Raw genomic sequence first — 15670 nt, forward strand, 5'->3', positions numbered from 1 at the left:
AAAACTGTAATGAAAAAGTAATTTTGTGATTAAATACCTTGATAAACAACCCTCTTTTCCAACCCAAAATGAAAAACGTTGTTTCATCCTTTGGGCCATCACAGCCAGCATATTTTTTTTATGGCATATACGTACAAAATTGGGCTCCGGTCAGAATTGTGTACGTCTGCTTTATAGGCATCTGGGATCCAGTATCAAATTGAGTAATGTTTTTTCCCTTCTTTTTGCCATATAATCTGACAAGGTTGTCCTCTTTCTATACTGAACAAGTGTTATGGCACTGTGCGCTGCTATGAGTTTTGTAACCACTAAAAATATTTATAAATTGTGAATCGCTCGTATTAGCATGTGATCAAACATTTAAAATAAATTAAATATTGGGGCCGTGCTTCACACTTAAGTACAAAATATCGTGTTTAAATGCTGTGTTCAAATATTTAGGTGCAAATCCTACCACTACAAATCTAGTGCATAGACACCATTTATAGATTGTTTAGTGACATCCATAATCTGATAAATACAACAAAAAGTTTATGAAAATAGAAAATATATACAACCACCACCATAAATCAATCAATAATATAGTGTTCATAAGTGTCGCCTTAGTCAAACCATATACAGTATTGTGATCCACATTTATAATAAGTGCTCTTCTAGTGATGGGTCACTAGATATCTGCCTTAAGAAGCCACGTGACCCTGTGGTGCAATTTTACACTGGTGTACACAGCAATTGTTATATGTGTTTACAATTTGGTGCACTGAAAGCACCTTTTAAATGTGAGTGTGTTACTTGGAGTTTTTAATAAATAAATTGTGTGTTTTAAAGATAAAGCACAATTGGAGTTCTTTTATATTCATATGTGTATGCCTGACTGGAGGAACTAGTAGGAGGAGAAGGAAGCAGTTCTGTCATTGGGTCCCAGGAAAAGCACTTCCAGTTCCCTTGGAAGGAACAAAAGCATTATTAGATCATAGCATTATATACGATCCATTATCCCAGGTGAGACCACAACCGGTGGAGGGATTGAGCACAGCATGAAGAACGTGTGATACAGAAATAGTAACCCATCACTAGAAGTGCACTTATTATAGTGTGGATCACAATATATGTTTTATGACTATAAGGCGGCACTTATGAACACTATATATATTTTTTCTATATTTATAAAATTTTCGTTATGTTTATTTAATTATGGATATCACTAAACACTAAACAATTTATACAGGGTGTCTATGTACTACGCTGGTAGTGCTAGGATGTCCTCTTTCTATAGCCCTTTTCACCATAACCTTATATAAAGCCATGGAACTGGTGACAACATACTAGTGGCTTTCATTAGATCGTACTAACTTTACAAGGTTACTATGGTCAGATTAGACACTTTAGCTAATCACTGAAGTACCACTGGTTCCCAATAGATGGCACTATATGCTCAAGTACCGACTGTGCTCTGCTTAAAAAAAAAAAGGCAGTGTGTGAGTAGAGAATAAAAGCAATTTCTTATTTATATGGTCCTGTTTTATTACTTTCCTCCAAACACCCTCCATCCTTTATTCTCTTCCCCCCTCCTTTCATGCCCTTCTTTTTTCTCTTCCTGATACTGTTAACAATAATTGCTATTAAAATGTTCATAAACATATAAAAACATTTGTTTTTTGTTATGCTGTCTACTGTCCTAAAATTAGCTTCCTATGGAGATTGTGTTATACAAATTTGGATTCAAATTTTATTCTGATTGATAATGTTGTCTAATTCCCCCCCCCCCTCTATTCCGAGAGGACACATATGTATGATCCTGGGGGTCGCTAGATTGAGTTCCTCCTCTTAATAGGGATTGGAAGTAACCGTCTCCTCTTCGTCTACCTCTAGGATTTCTCCCTCTTTTATTATTATCTCTAGAAGACTGATAAAATGGTTGGTTTGCACCTCCCCCTCCTGTCTGGGAAAGTTTGAGTGTAAGTAGGATGTGGGCCCGGAGTAGGTAATTTAAGTGGTATGCCCCTTAGTGAAGATGAGATATGGGTATTGAATAGAGGGCTGAAATTTGCCCCAGTACGAAATTTGAATACATTTCAAAGTTACAGGTATATCAGTTTACAGAAATACATGCGTAGTTTAACCACTAGAATACCGGCCGCATGTAAAATGACGGCTTCACAGTGGCACTGGAAACTCAACAGGACGTCAATTGACGTCCTGGATTCCTCCGGCCACTGGGCGGCGGCACGTGCGCACCCGGCGCGTCCCCACCCGGCGCGTCCCCACCCGGCGCGTCCCCGAGATGCCGATGCGCGTGCCTGGCGGTCGCGATGTCCGCCAGGCACCCACGATCAGCAGTGACAGAGCAGGGACGTGGAGCTCTGTGTGTAAACACAGAGCTCCACGTCCTGTCAGGGGACAGAGGAGACCGATCTGTGTCTCTTGTACATAGGGACACAGATCGGTTACCTCCCCCAGTCACCCCCCTCCACCTACAGTTAGAACACACCCAGGCTACACATTTAACCCCTTCCTCACCCCCTAGTATTAACCCCTTCAATGCCAGTCACATTTATACAGTAATTAGTGCATATTTATAGCACTGATCGCAGTATAAATTTGAATGGCGCCAAAAATGTGTCAAAAGTGTCCGATGTGTCCGCCATAATGTCGCAGTCCCAATAAAAAAATCGCAGATCGCCGCCATTACTAGTAAAAATAATAATAATAAAAAAAATAAATAATAATAATAATAATAATAATTCTGTCCCATATTTTGTAAGCGCTTATTGCGATTTTTTTTTTTTATTATTATTATTTTTTTTTTTACCAAATATATGTAGAAGAATACGTATTGACCTAAACTGAGAAATTTTTTTGGGGAAAAAAAAAATTTGGCTATTTATTATAGCAACAAGTAAAAAATATTGAATTTTTTTTCAAAATTGTTGCTTTTTTTGTTTTATAGCGCAAAAAATAAAAACCGCAGAGGTGATCAAATACCACCAAAAGAAAGCTCTATTTGTGGGGAAAAAAGGACGCCAATTTTGTTTGGGAGCCATGTCGCACGACCGCGCAATTGTCAGTTAAAGCGACGCAGTGCCGGAAGCTGAAATTTCACTTGGTCAGGAGGGGGGTATATGTGCCCGGTATGGAAGTGGTTAAATAATAAAAAGTATTGTCTATCAAATCCCATCACCAGAAAGGTGACTCCATCATAAGGGTCCACTCTAATGTGCGAAAAAAGTCTACATTTAGCCCTTTGAATAGTGGTAATAAATATTGTGAAGTTTTTAAAAATATGGTATCTAGAGCTTGATGAATTAAAAAGTGGCAGATCCCCAATATATTAAAAATGGTATAGCTTCTTTGGAAAAGAAAAATAGTCACTCATACACCCTGCGAATAAAGGGGAAGGCCTAATGGTTCTCAATAAACCTTATTATCAAGCAGAATGAGTGACCGGGAGACTTATCAGTTATTGACCAGAGAACCTGTGTTTCAGTACAAAGAGGAATTGCATGATCTGGTTGAAAAGGGCAAAAATGGGGGGATTCTGAACAAAAAAGAGGCAGCTTACTTAGATTCATTGTTCTGCAGAACCCCTATTATTTACTCTATGCCTAAATTCCCTAAAGATAGCACTAATCCACCTGGACAACCTATAGTTAATGGGATGAATTTAGTTACTGCCCGATTGGGTCAATATATTGATTCATTCCTATAGCCACTTGTTATGCAGACTAACGTGTATCTTAAAGATACTAAGCATATCATTCAAATCTTAGAAACTTTAAACTGTACTCCATCCAGTATCCTGATAACAGCAGATGTTTGTTCCCTTTGTAGCACCCTGGTATTAAGCAGGGTTGCTAACAAATTTAGTTATGCTAGGTGGCAATTATCTTGCCTAATTAGTAGTTGTATCAACTGACTTTCTGCCCTAAGCCTGAATATGGTGCATTTCTCTCTTCTGTCAATAGGTGGCACTGCTGCATTTGGGATTCGAATGACAAGACCACAGTGGGTTCAGGATGTGAATAGACATATAGCTAGATTCACGTAGCTGTGCCTATCTATAGGCGGGCGTAGCGTATCTCAGATACACTACGCCGCCGTAAGTTAGAGCGGCAAGTACAGTATTCACAAAGAAGTTGCGCTCTAAGTTACGGCGGCGTAGTGTAACTGGGCCGGCGTAAGCCCGCCTAATTCAAAAGAGGCTGGTTGGGGGCGTGTTCTATGCAAAATACTAGTGACCCCACGCATTTGACGTTTCTAACGAATGGCGCATGCGCCGTCCATGAACGTATCCCAGTGCGCATGCTCCAAATTACGCCGCAAAGACTCATTGGTTTCGACGTGAACGTAAATTACGGCCAGCTCCATTCACGGACGACTTACGCAAACGACGTAAACATTTCAAAATTCAACGCGGTTCCGACGTCCATACTTAACATTGGCTGCGTCATCTTTTTGGTGGTTTATCTTTGCGCCTTACGTAAACGGCGTATCTTTACTGCGACGGGGCGAGCGCACGTTCGTGAATAGGCGTATCTCACTGATTTACATATTCTAGGCGTAAATCAGCGTATACGCCCCTAGCGGCCAGCGTAAACAGACAGCTAAGATACGACGGCGTAGGTAGACTTACGCCGCTCGTATCTTAGCAACATTTAAGCGTATCTCAGTTTGAGCATACACTTAAATGCAGGACGGCGCAGATTCGGAGTTACGACGGCGTATCTACTGATACGCCGTCGTAACTCTACCTGAATCTGGCTAATAATTTCTAAGCCAATCATATTTTAGGCCTTAACATGCTGGGAGAGTTTATATAAGGGGAATGAGTCAGAGTGATCAGTGTCCTTTTAGCCCCAAGCTGAGGCCTGGGGGCTGTATGTGAAGCAGCAGCTGAAGGTTAGGCCTAAGCATGAGGCCTTGCCACGTGTGTAGAGGCCCGGCCCAAGGGGAGCCCGATCATTGCAGAGGTTTAGCCAGACGGTGAGACGAGTGTTGCCAGGGGTGAAGGAGAAGCAGTTGCCATATGGGACGACCACAGGCTAGTGAGAACCAGAGGTCAGAGATAAAGGGGACACCGTTGCCAGTAAGGGACAACTACTCCTGTCATCAGAGGCCAGGTTTGTGAAGTCTGAGGAAGTACCAGAGCAGCCTTTTTCACTAGCCAGGGGCGGTGAACAAGTTGGGAAAGCTTCAGCATTCAAGTAAGGGACCCAGCGGGTGAGTGTGTGTGACACTTGAAGAGGATTCGACGGGTTAGTTGAGAACCAAGCCAGGTACCCAGCAGGTAGCGTGGGTGACGCTTGGCGTGTACAGCGGATTAGCTGTGGAAGAGCTCAAGGGATCCAGTGGCTGGGATCTGAAGGTCTAGTGCACTGGTGTCAAATACAAGGCCCACGGGCCGAATCTGGCCCTCCAGGCAATTTCAGGTGGCCCTCGCACCTCTCCTGCTGCTGCAGGAGAGCTCCAGCCCTCCTCTGGTCCTCCTCCAGATCCTTACTTTCTGCTTACAAGCAATGAATCCAGCTTCTTCCCAGCAGCAGCATAGGGAAAAGTGGGGTGCACTGTGATGTAAGGGAGAGTGGGGGACTTAACTTCTGATGGTGGGGTGGCTCTTGAAATCTAATGTAAAGGGGAGGGGATGCGCTGGACATCTAATCTTACAGATACAACCGATCGTTTTGAGGCCAATCATAATGCTGATGTGGCCCACAATGACCCCTGGTCTAGTGAGAAGACTGGAAGCTCAGTGAGAAAAGCTACAGCAGGAGGCTGTGAGATGGAGGCCAGATCCTACAAAATGGGGATACCAAGTCTGGTATGTGTACAAATCTGTGTTGAAGTCAACCTATAAGTTCAGCTGCCATAGGAGACAGCAGTTCTACAAATACAGTGCTGCAACCAGCTTAAAGGCCCTCAACCTGAATAGCTGTCTGCCTATTTTATCTTGGAGTCTGCCAATTGCTATTGCATCTGCCTAGGTGTGTTCAGGCCCTAACTCTCTCTGCCCCAGTTAACAGACAATAAATCTCTTTTGTTCGCATTCAAAAAGTGACTGGCGCCCAATCATTCTTTCTTGCATTACACCCACTATGCCTACTGGAGGTCACTATTAGGCCTCTAGGGGTCGGGGCCCTTGCTACACCATTATACCATCACTGGGCATGATGATGCTCGTTCATCAGTCAAATTGGCATTTAGCTTGTTTGATCTGTCTATGCAACTTTAAAAGTTTCTTCTCAGGAGCCTAGATTTTTGTTTAACAAAGAATTATTTCTGGTGGCACAGTGATTTTTTTTCTTTCAGACTAGGGGGGTGGCGATGGGTGCCCGTTTTGCTCCCAGTGTGGCCAATTTGTTAATGGCCCACTGGGAGGAAAAAGTGGTATTCTCAGATCGTCCCCCTCAACTTATTTGCTACCAAAGGTATATTGGTGACCTTGTTATGGTATGAGATGGTAGCTCCAGAGATCTTGAGACATTTACGCAGAAGCTTAATGCAAATAATAAAAATATTGTTCTGAAATAGAATGTTAATTTTGAGCGAATGATCTTCTTGGATTTAGAGATTACTAAGGAGGTTAATCATTTCCGTATGTGCAATTACCTTAAACCTACTGACCAGAATTCATATATACCATTTGAGAGCTGTCACCATAGATTGTGGTTGTATAATATCCCCGGGGTTCAATTTATAAGGCTAAAGCGTAATTGTACATCGGAGGATGATTTCCTGAAACAGTCATATGAATTATCAGCTAAATTTCAACAAAGAGGATATGAAAAAAATCACTCTAAACCAAGAGATAGAGAAAACTAGGTTAATGAATAGGAATTTATTGGTTTCAAATCAAATTAGGGAGAATTCATCTGTACCTGATAATCATAAATTAATTTTGGACTACAATGTGCATTACAAAAAATTTGAAAGAATAGTTCAAAAGTATTGGCCAATATTGAACCTAAAACCTTAGGTTCCGTATTACCTATTCGTCCGCAATTTATATTAAAAAAAGCCCCCTCTTTGCGTGACTGTTTAGCCCCAGGAGTGATTGATCCACCTATACAAGCTGAGTGTATATTATTCTATATTCAGAATGGATTTTACACCTGTGGTTGGTGCATATCCTGTAAACATTCAAAGGTTAATACCACAAAATGGAAACATTTTACTGCTTCAGTCACAAAGAAGCAATATAAAATCAATGATCCTATTACATGCTCCACACAAGGAGTTGTCTATATGCTGGAGTGTGATTGTGGTCTCCAGTATATAGGCAGGAAGTTTAGGAAACTTCATGTCAGATGTGAATAATATTGAAAAGGGGCTAAAGATGCATAATGTTTCTAGGCATTTTAAACTTTTTCATAATCGTGACCCCAGGGGCTTGAAGTTCTAGGGTATTGAGAAGGTCAAAAGACATTGGAGAGGAAGCAATTTTATTAGACAGTTGAGCTGCAGGGAATCCTATTGATATTTGAAACCAAGGTGGGTGCCCCTGCTGGCTTGAATGTCGATTTGTGATTTAAATTGTTTTATTTCTGATCTTTATGTTTGGATAATTTTTATTTGTATATTTTATGGATATATTATTGAATATAATTGTACAAGATGGCCGTGGATTACATTTTTAGTTTGTTATAGTTTTTAATTTATAACAATTTTTTTTTTTATATATAATGAATACATTTTTTCTATTTTAGATTAATATTTATTTTATTCTCTTGGTAGTTTTATTGGCCATTTTAAGAGGCATGGTGTCACACATAGCTTCAATGGGTTGATTTTCCATAGTAGGGAACACCCCCCTTTTGTATTGGCCGTTCGCAGCGTTATATAGACTGCTGCTTTTTAATTCCCGATTCTCAGGCTGTAGAGATTCAATGACAGAGGCAACAAGGGGAGATGTCCCTTCCCTCTGTTGAATATTTACAAGTATCTAAGACGGGTTTGTGACGTGCCTCTGTATCCGTTGATAAAGTCCCACCCCCTGGGACTTAACGCTTACAGAAAGAGAGGAGTTACGTTGACATTACCCGTGGCCGTCTCCTATGAGGTTTATATGTACAAGCACTTACCGGTATATGCTGGCACTTATTGAAGTGCTCTATTTGTAAGAGGGATTCTTCTTAATTGTTACTTAAAAGTTTGCTAGCAGAGAGCACTAGGTGTCTCTTATTTATCTCTATATGTCGGGATACTGGTGATTATCTATGATGCATGAATCCATCTGGTGTTTCTATAAGGTCCACACCAGGAAGATCACTGTGACCGCACTCCTGGATATTTACCCTTTATGGGATAGACTGTTTGACCCTTTGTTGACTCAGGGGTCCTGGCGTTGAGGTGAGCAGCTTAGAGTATCTAAAGGTGGAGGTTTTGCACATCTGACACGGAGTCCATTGTTTTCTAAGCACATCATCACTTTATCTGGAACTTCTGTGTGCTTTCCTATATGGATTTTCCCCTATGAACTTTAATTAGCGCTGCACTATTTCTATGTTATTATGATCTTGGGTGTTGTAAGTTTACCTGGAGTGTTCAGCTGCTGTTTATTTGTGTTTATGATATTTGTGCTGGTGTATTTTTTTACTGTGTCTCAACCATCTGACACTTTTGCTGGACAGCTTGATCTATTAAAGGAACTTGAAAATAAGACTTATTGGCTGGCTCAATAGATTTAAAATGAAAGAAAAAACAACCTAAAAAAAGAAAAACCGATGCAGGCACCACATTTAGAGTTTGGTCAACTGCAATACATTTTGTTTTTTTGGGATTAATTCAGCTTTAAAACAACAAGAGGCCATGTTAGACTGCTCTATCATTAGTAAGATTGGCATATGAATTTCATAATATTTGTTTGCTTATAAAACAAGTATGGCCAAAGATTTTTGGCCATACTCCTCTTGTGGATCACAGTAGTGCACTTATTTGTGCTCTCCTGTGACCCAGAATCAGCCGACAGTGGGCTGTTGGCTGACGTGAAAGAGCCGCTCCCGGCGTGAGTGCTGGAGGGGCAGAGCAGAGAGCATTGACTGAGATCGCTGCTCTCAGAACAGAGCTGACTGAGAACTGAGCAATCAGTGGGCTTGGAGCTAGCAGGGGGCAGTTGCAGCATCACACTGATGCTGCAGCAGGGAAGTGAGTATAGTCAGGGATCTCCAAACTACGGCCCTCCATCTGTTGCAGAACTACACGTCCCATGAGGTATTGTAAAACTCTGACATTTACAGGCATGACTAGGCATTATGTGAAATTGTAGTTCCTGAACAACTGGAGGGCCATAGATTGGAGACCCCTGGTATAGATGTGTTTTTTTTTTTATATTCCTACTCTTCTCCTTTAACATTACATTTTGGAATTAGAGGAATTCAGTGTTAGAATTTAATTTTGATTATTTTAATCGCTGTGCTCAAAAATGATCATCGATTTGACCCCATTAACCTTTTTTTAACATTGAACGAAAAATAAACTTTTAACAAAATTCTACAGAACATTGAACGAAAAATAAACTTTTAACACAATTCTACTGGTGTATGGCCAGCTATAGATCTGTGCAGTCAGACAGCCTAGGAGAGGAACAAATTGCTTCCCTGCACTGGTCTCCAAATAGTGGACAAAAAATGTACCACACTGGACAGCAAACTGCAGGTGCCTTTGCCTAAAGATGACACTGCGTGATTTCACTTTCACAGTGAATGCAATTAAGTGTTGTACAGCGGTTTTATCTTTGAGTCTATCATTAGATTAATTAAGAACACAGTAAAGCATATGAATATCAAAACAATATAAAGAAGAGATTCCATGTATTATTATGCAAATAGCAATGTGTGCGTCATAAACAAAGCTGAATAATACAAGCATATGAACAAAGCAAACTTTGAGAACGGTGGTATTACATCAGCTATAGATAGAAAATGAAAGACAAAAGATGATCACTGGATGTACTAGTTGTGATTGTTATCAGTGCCATCAAACAAGCTTACTGAATCCAAATACAATTAATAATGTATGAGGCATGTGAGAAAATTACTTTCCACAGTCTGATCTTACCACTATTCCAAATTCTCTCTTCAAGGACGTCGGTGTGGCTATCAAGTAACTTCTTGTTGAAGAGCTCAGCAGAACGAAGAAACATAGCTTCAACTGCAGAGCCTTTCAGGAGAGCAATCTGATCTTCGTGATCCAATGTTTGAAAACCTATATAAAATACACATGTTATAATTACATAGGTAAACATTTACATGTTGAGCTACTAAAGAAATCACAAACTTGCATTTGTGGGCTGGGCTTAACCATTGTACTCGAGAATTTGAAGTCAACACACGTTGATATTTTCGATTGTGAAATTAATTCAATAATGTAGAATAATTAGAAAGTTGTAGAATTTAAATGATTACAGAAATAAGGTGGTGTACAGCAATGGCACTACATACAGTATGTTGTAGGTCATGTCCTTCTTCAGGCACAAAAGTTAATGTTAGCCAGCATAGCACTTTTTCAATAGTGATACCACATGAGCGTACAGACCACATAAGGTGGGAAAACTGCCGTGTTTTCCTTTGGCCGGGAAAACTGCCAGGAGAACTTTGGTCGGGAAAACCAGCCGTGTGTATGCTCCCTTGCAGTGTTTCCCACAGGAAAACTGCCGGTTAATAAAATGAGAACATGTTCTCTTTTTTCTCACCGCGAATCGCAGCGTTTTTTTCCCCGCAGTTTTCCTATGGGAAACACTGCAAGGGAGCATACACACGGCCGGTTTTCCCGACAAAAGTTCTCCTGGCAGTTTTCCTGACAGGAAAACCGGCCGTGTGTACAGGGGAGCCGGTTCCCGGTTATCCCCTCGGTTTTCCAATCGTGTGTACTAGGCATGAGGGGGAAACCTACTATTTCCCTCTGCTCTCTTCTTAACCAGCAGGGCTCTCTCTCTATTTAGGCACTTCTGTGTCAAGATGCTTCCCAAATCTTCAGGCTTTTTAGCATCCAGTAGAAGATGATGGCCACTCACAAATGGTCTCCTGCCAGCTTATAGAACGGCACAAAATAACTTTCAGGTTCAGATGCATGTTCACACACAATTAAGTGCAAAAATTTTTTTTTTTTTAGTTCTGCATAGAGTGGAGAAGGATTAGAAAATTATCATTGGGGTAGATTCAGGTAGCTGCGCTTTAAGTTACGGCGGCGCAGCGTATTGTATTTACGCTACGCCAACGCAACTTACAGGAGCAAGTGCAGTATTCACAAAGCACTTGCGGCGGCGTAGCGTAAATGGGGCTGGCGTAAGCCCGCGTAACTCAAATGTGGAAGGGGGGCATGTTTTATGCTAATGTGTTATGACCTGACGTGATTGACGTGTTTTACGAACGGCGCATGCGCCGTCCGTGTACATATCCCAGTGTGCATTGCTCTCAAGTACGCCGCAACGAAGTATTGGTTTCGACGTGAACGTAAATTACGTCCAGCCCTATTCGCGAATGACTTACGCAAACGACGCAAACAATTCAAATTTCGAAGCGGGAACGACGTCCATACTTACCATTGGCTGCGCCACCTAATAGCAGGATCAAGGTTACGACGAAAACGACTTACGCAAACGACGTAAAAAAACTACCGCCGGGCGCACATACGTTTGTGAATTGGCGTAACTAGGTAATTTGCATAATCTAGGCCGAAAACGACGGGAGCGCCACCTAGCGGCCAGCGTGAGAATGCACCCTAAGATACGACGGCGTAAGAGACTTATGCCAGTCGTATCTTAGGCTAATGTCGGCGTATCTTGCTTTCTGAATACAGAAAGAAGATACGCCGGCGCAGATTTGAATTTACGCGGCGTATCTATGGATACATCGGCGTAAATTCTCTCTGAATCCGGGCCAGTGATAGGAAATTTAACATCCAAAAGGTGTCATAGGAACAGAAGCGGAGGAGAAACCTTCCAATGGGTCTATCTGTTCCAGACAAAACTGTTTAAGAGGACAAATCTTTATGGATCTGAGAAATCTCGTCTTACTAACGTCCTGCTTCCTTACTCACTGCTTTGTCTCTGCTACAGGAAGTGAAGTTTTTTTTTTTTCCAGAAGTTTTCCCTTTATTTTTACCAAATGATTCTGCAAACAACACACTTTCTGTCCTAGGGTGACAATGCTTACGCATCAGATCTATGGAAAAGCAGTGTGATCACCATAGGTACTAGTAAAAACCTTCCCCTCTTCTCTTCTTAACAGATAAGTTCACCTTTGTAAAAAATAATAAATGCAGGTAAAAAAATGTGGAGGGATTTTGTTTATTAGGGCCCTGTAAAGCATTTCACCCATTGCATTGCACAGCAGATCGCAGGTGAAATCTCAGGCTCTTACAGACTGTGGGGCAGATCCACATACATCTGCGCCGGGCGCAGCGTATGTAAGATACGCTACGCCGCTGTAACTTACTTTACTTTTGTTTGAATCCTCAACGAATTTGCGCCGTAAGTTTACGGAAGCGTAGTGTATCTCTTGCGGCGTAAGGGCGCTGAATTCAAATGGATCTAATGGGGGCGTGTTTTCTGTTAATACGTTGTGACCCGACGTAAACGATGTTTTTTTGGAACTGCGCATGCAGAAAAGCGACGGGCCGACGTACGTTCGTGGATCGCCGTAAATAGCTCATTTGCATACTCGACGCGGATTACGACGGGAACACAACCTAGCGGCCGCCGAAAAATTGCATCTTAGATCCGACGGTGTACGAAGACGTACGCCTGTCGGATCTAGCCGAGATGGCGTTGTATCTTGTTTTGAGGATTCAAAACAAAGATACGACGCGGGAATTTGAACTACCTAGAATGCTCAACAGTGCCCTGATTGTTCATCGAGAAGCCTCAGTATCTGATGATAGTTGTAGCTCCCTCATTCACAGAACTCTGTTAACCTCCCTTGCGGTATGATTATGTCAGATTTTAGGTGCTGAAAGCGGTACAATTATTTTGCATGGAAATTTGGCGTTTTAAATATTGTAGGCCTGCAATTCTTAGGAATAACTCACTTAAATCTGTCCAAACAAGAGTCTAGTAGACATCCCGGGTATGATAAAGTTTGAAACACAAAATCATAAATTATAATATTATGTTATAATTATTTACAGTTATTTATTATAATATAATAATAATAAAAATGAATCAATAATGTAATCAAATCAAAAACACTGAAATTTGCTCAGTTGCAGAATTGTCGCTGTCATTACTTTCAGTGTTTGATGATGAATTTCCCCACAAATCGCTATCGCTCAATTCTGCAAGTGATTCTAATTTATTATCGCTGTTTTCTAGGTGGTCTAAAACCACTTTTGACATAAACGGACACTTTTTGGTTGCTATGGACAATCTCCAGTTTCCAGGCAGAAAGAATTGTATTTATAATATAAAACTGCATGCAGGGCACTGGACAGACCACTAGGGACAAAGGGGGTGTGTAATTTTTTTTTACAGTACTGTAATCTCTAAGATTACAGTATACTGTATGTGTATTGTGTTTTTACTTTTTTGAATTCGGCGCCGATCTTCACCCCCGTGCGTCGGAACTTTTGCAGGGAACAGAGCTCGGCGGCACTCGGGCACTGTGAATCGAGCGGAGGAGTACACAGCTCGCTCACACAGCAGGGAGACATCGCAGGATCCAGGGGACAAGGTAATTAACCATGCCTGGATACTGCGATGCAATCCCGAATCTGGTTTAGGGATACCGCTAATGGTACTGGAATTCCACCCTGAGCCAGACTCAGGATTGCCACCAGGGAGGTTATTGAATGACGCAGCTGTGTGGGCAGAGCCCCCGCGTGGCGGCTTCTTTTCTAAAATAAAGACAGCGGGTGTAGAGAGATGATCCCCAGCCCAAGGTCACAACGGGGGTTCGGGGGGGGGGGGGGGAGTGCGGGTGCTGTTGCATCAGCAACATGTTACTCCCTGAATACGGCTGTAACAGGTAACATGTAAGGAACATAAAGGTTGGGGGAGTTCTATAGTCCTATAGATCGGAACAATGTAACTTACGAGTGCAATACAGGCACAGAAAGTTACCAGCTCACAGAATTTCTGGCAGAATCAACAAGTATTTTTGCATTTATTGAACAGATATAACAAAGCTCTTGTAATGCTACTTTTAACAAACCAAAGGGAATCAAATAAGGGAGGCTCTGACGTCATCAAAACCTGTGCGATATCTATAGTTCTGCAATGGATGTGATGACTCAGTGGGATAGCCCACCATTGGAGTGTGGGGGAGAGCTGTCTGCCAGATGAGTGGAGGTTCAGGTAAGTAAAGGGTTTTTACTCCCACTGGACTAAGCATGAAAATAACCCTTGCAGTGTGGGCGTAGCCCCACTGAAAGGGATCATTTTCAAGTGTTTATGTTTAAATAACTAACATGTTATACTTACCTGCTCTGTGCAGTGGTTTTGCACAGATCAACCCTGTTCCTCCTCTTCTCCTTTTCAGGTCCCTCGCCAGCACTCCTGGCCCCTTCCTCCTGCCGGGGGCACCCACAGCAAGCAGCTTGCGCATGAGGCGCCCAAGCTGGCACGCTGCCAACCCACAGCTCTGTGTTCCCATTCATACACGGAGTCACGTTCGGGCCCGCCCCCTCCATCGCCTGATTGGCTCACTGGCTGTGATTGACAGCAGCGGGAGCCAATCAGGAGTGTGAGTCCCCAGAGAAGCAAGGCTCTCTTGGACATCGTTGGATCGAGAGGGGGCTAAGGTAAGTAGGAGGGGGGGGGGGTCTAGGGGCAAAGAATGCACAAAGGTAAAAAAAAAACTTTACAACCACTTTAAGCCTCTTGTCAGTTGGTCATGTATAATTTCTTATGAAAGCTATTCAGGGTATATCCAGATATAACATCTCAATCATAGATTATAGGCACAAATGTGTTCACTTTTTACCAGGGATGAGGACATTTTTTTATAGATGGATGTTAATAAATATAAATACCTGGAATTTTCTTTGTAAATTCCACTAAAATCTGAACATGACTTGTAGCCATAGTTGTCAGGAAAATAAAGTTGTCATCTGTGCTCAAGTTTTCCTGTGTGAAAAAATAATTTATATGATACATACACAGAAAAAAATCCCCATTTTATGTTAACAGTAAGTAACATAACATTTATATCATATTCTTATAAGTTTGACTGTAACTCCAACATTTTCCCTTCCCTCTCTGCAAACCTCATTATATTAAGAAACCTTGAAAATGAAATTCTTGAAGATGTGTTTATCTTCAGATCACAATGAGATTGCAGATCTTATCACCGACTGCCATACATGCCGTACTTGGAAAAGACATTTATAGTGTCCCTGCCCTGTGTACACCAAGTCTGATATGCATCTGTTTTATAGATCTATCTTTGATCATTATCTTTGTGACCTCCAAGAAATGTTGTAACTTGCCTTAAAAAGTGCATGAGTTGACAACAGAGATTTGTTCCAAAGAAAATATCTACATCGTGAGCACTAATAATATGTTGAATGTGAACATTAATAATATGGTGTATTACCATTCAATAACACATAGGGATTATTTATAAGAAACATTTCTGACAGCTAGGCTTTTATTGCAAAAGAGACTCTGGGGTTGATTTACTAAACGTTAAATAGTGAATTTTTCCAGAGCTTAGTGAATAAGATGAAGCTTGACTTC

General features: G+C 41.5%; 1 protein-coding gene across 2 annotated transcripts in view; it reads right to left on the reverse strand.

Annotated features, from left to right (window-relative positions):
* The window catches only part of NR1H4 (nuclear receptor subfamily 1 group H member 4), a 126911-nt gene that overhangs the window by 14131 nt on the left and 97110 nt on the right, over positions 1–15670 (reverse strand). For both annotated transcript variants that reach the window (XM_040344326.1, XM_040344327.1), the window contains 2 exons: positions 14965–15058; positions 10054–10200 (listed from right to left, as the gene is read on the reverse strand). In XM_040344326.1, coding sequence (XP_040200260.1) covers positions 10054–10200; positions 14965–15058 — 241 coding nt within the window. The remainder of the gene's footprint in view (positions 1–10053; positions 10201–14964; positions 15059–15670) is intronic.

This window comes from Rana temporaria, chromosome 3, assembly GCF_905171775.1.
Source record: "Rana temporaria chromosome 3, aRanTem1.1, whole genome shotgun sequence".
Lineage (NCBI taxonomy): Eukaryota > Metazoa > Chordata > Amphibia > Anura > Ranidae > Rana > Rana temporaria.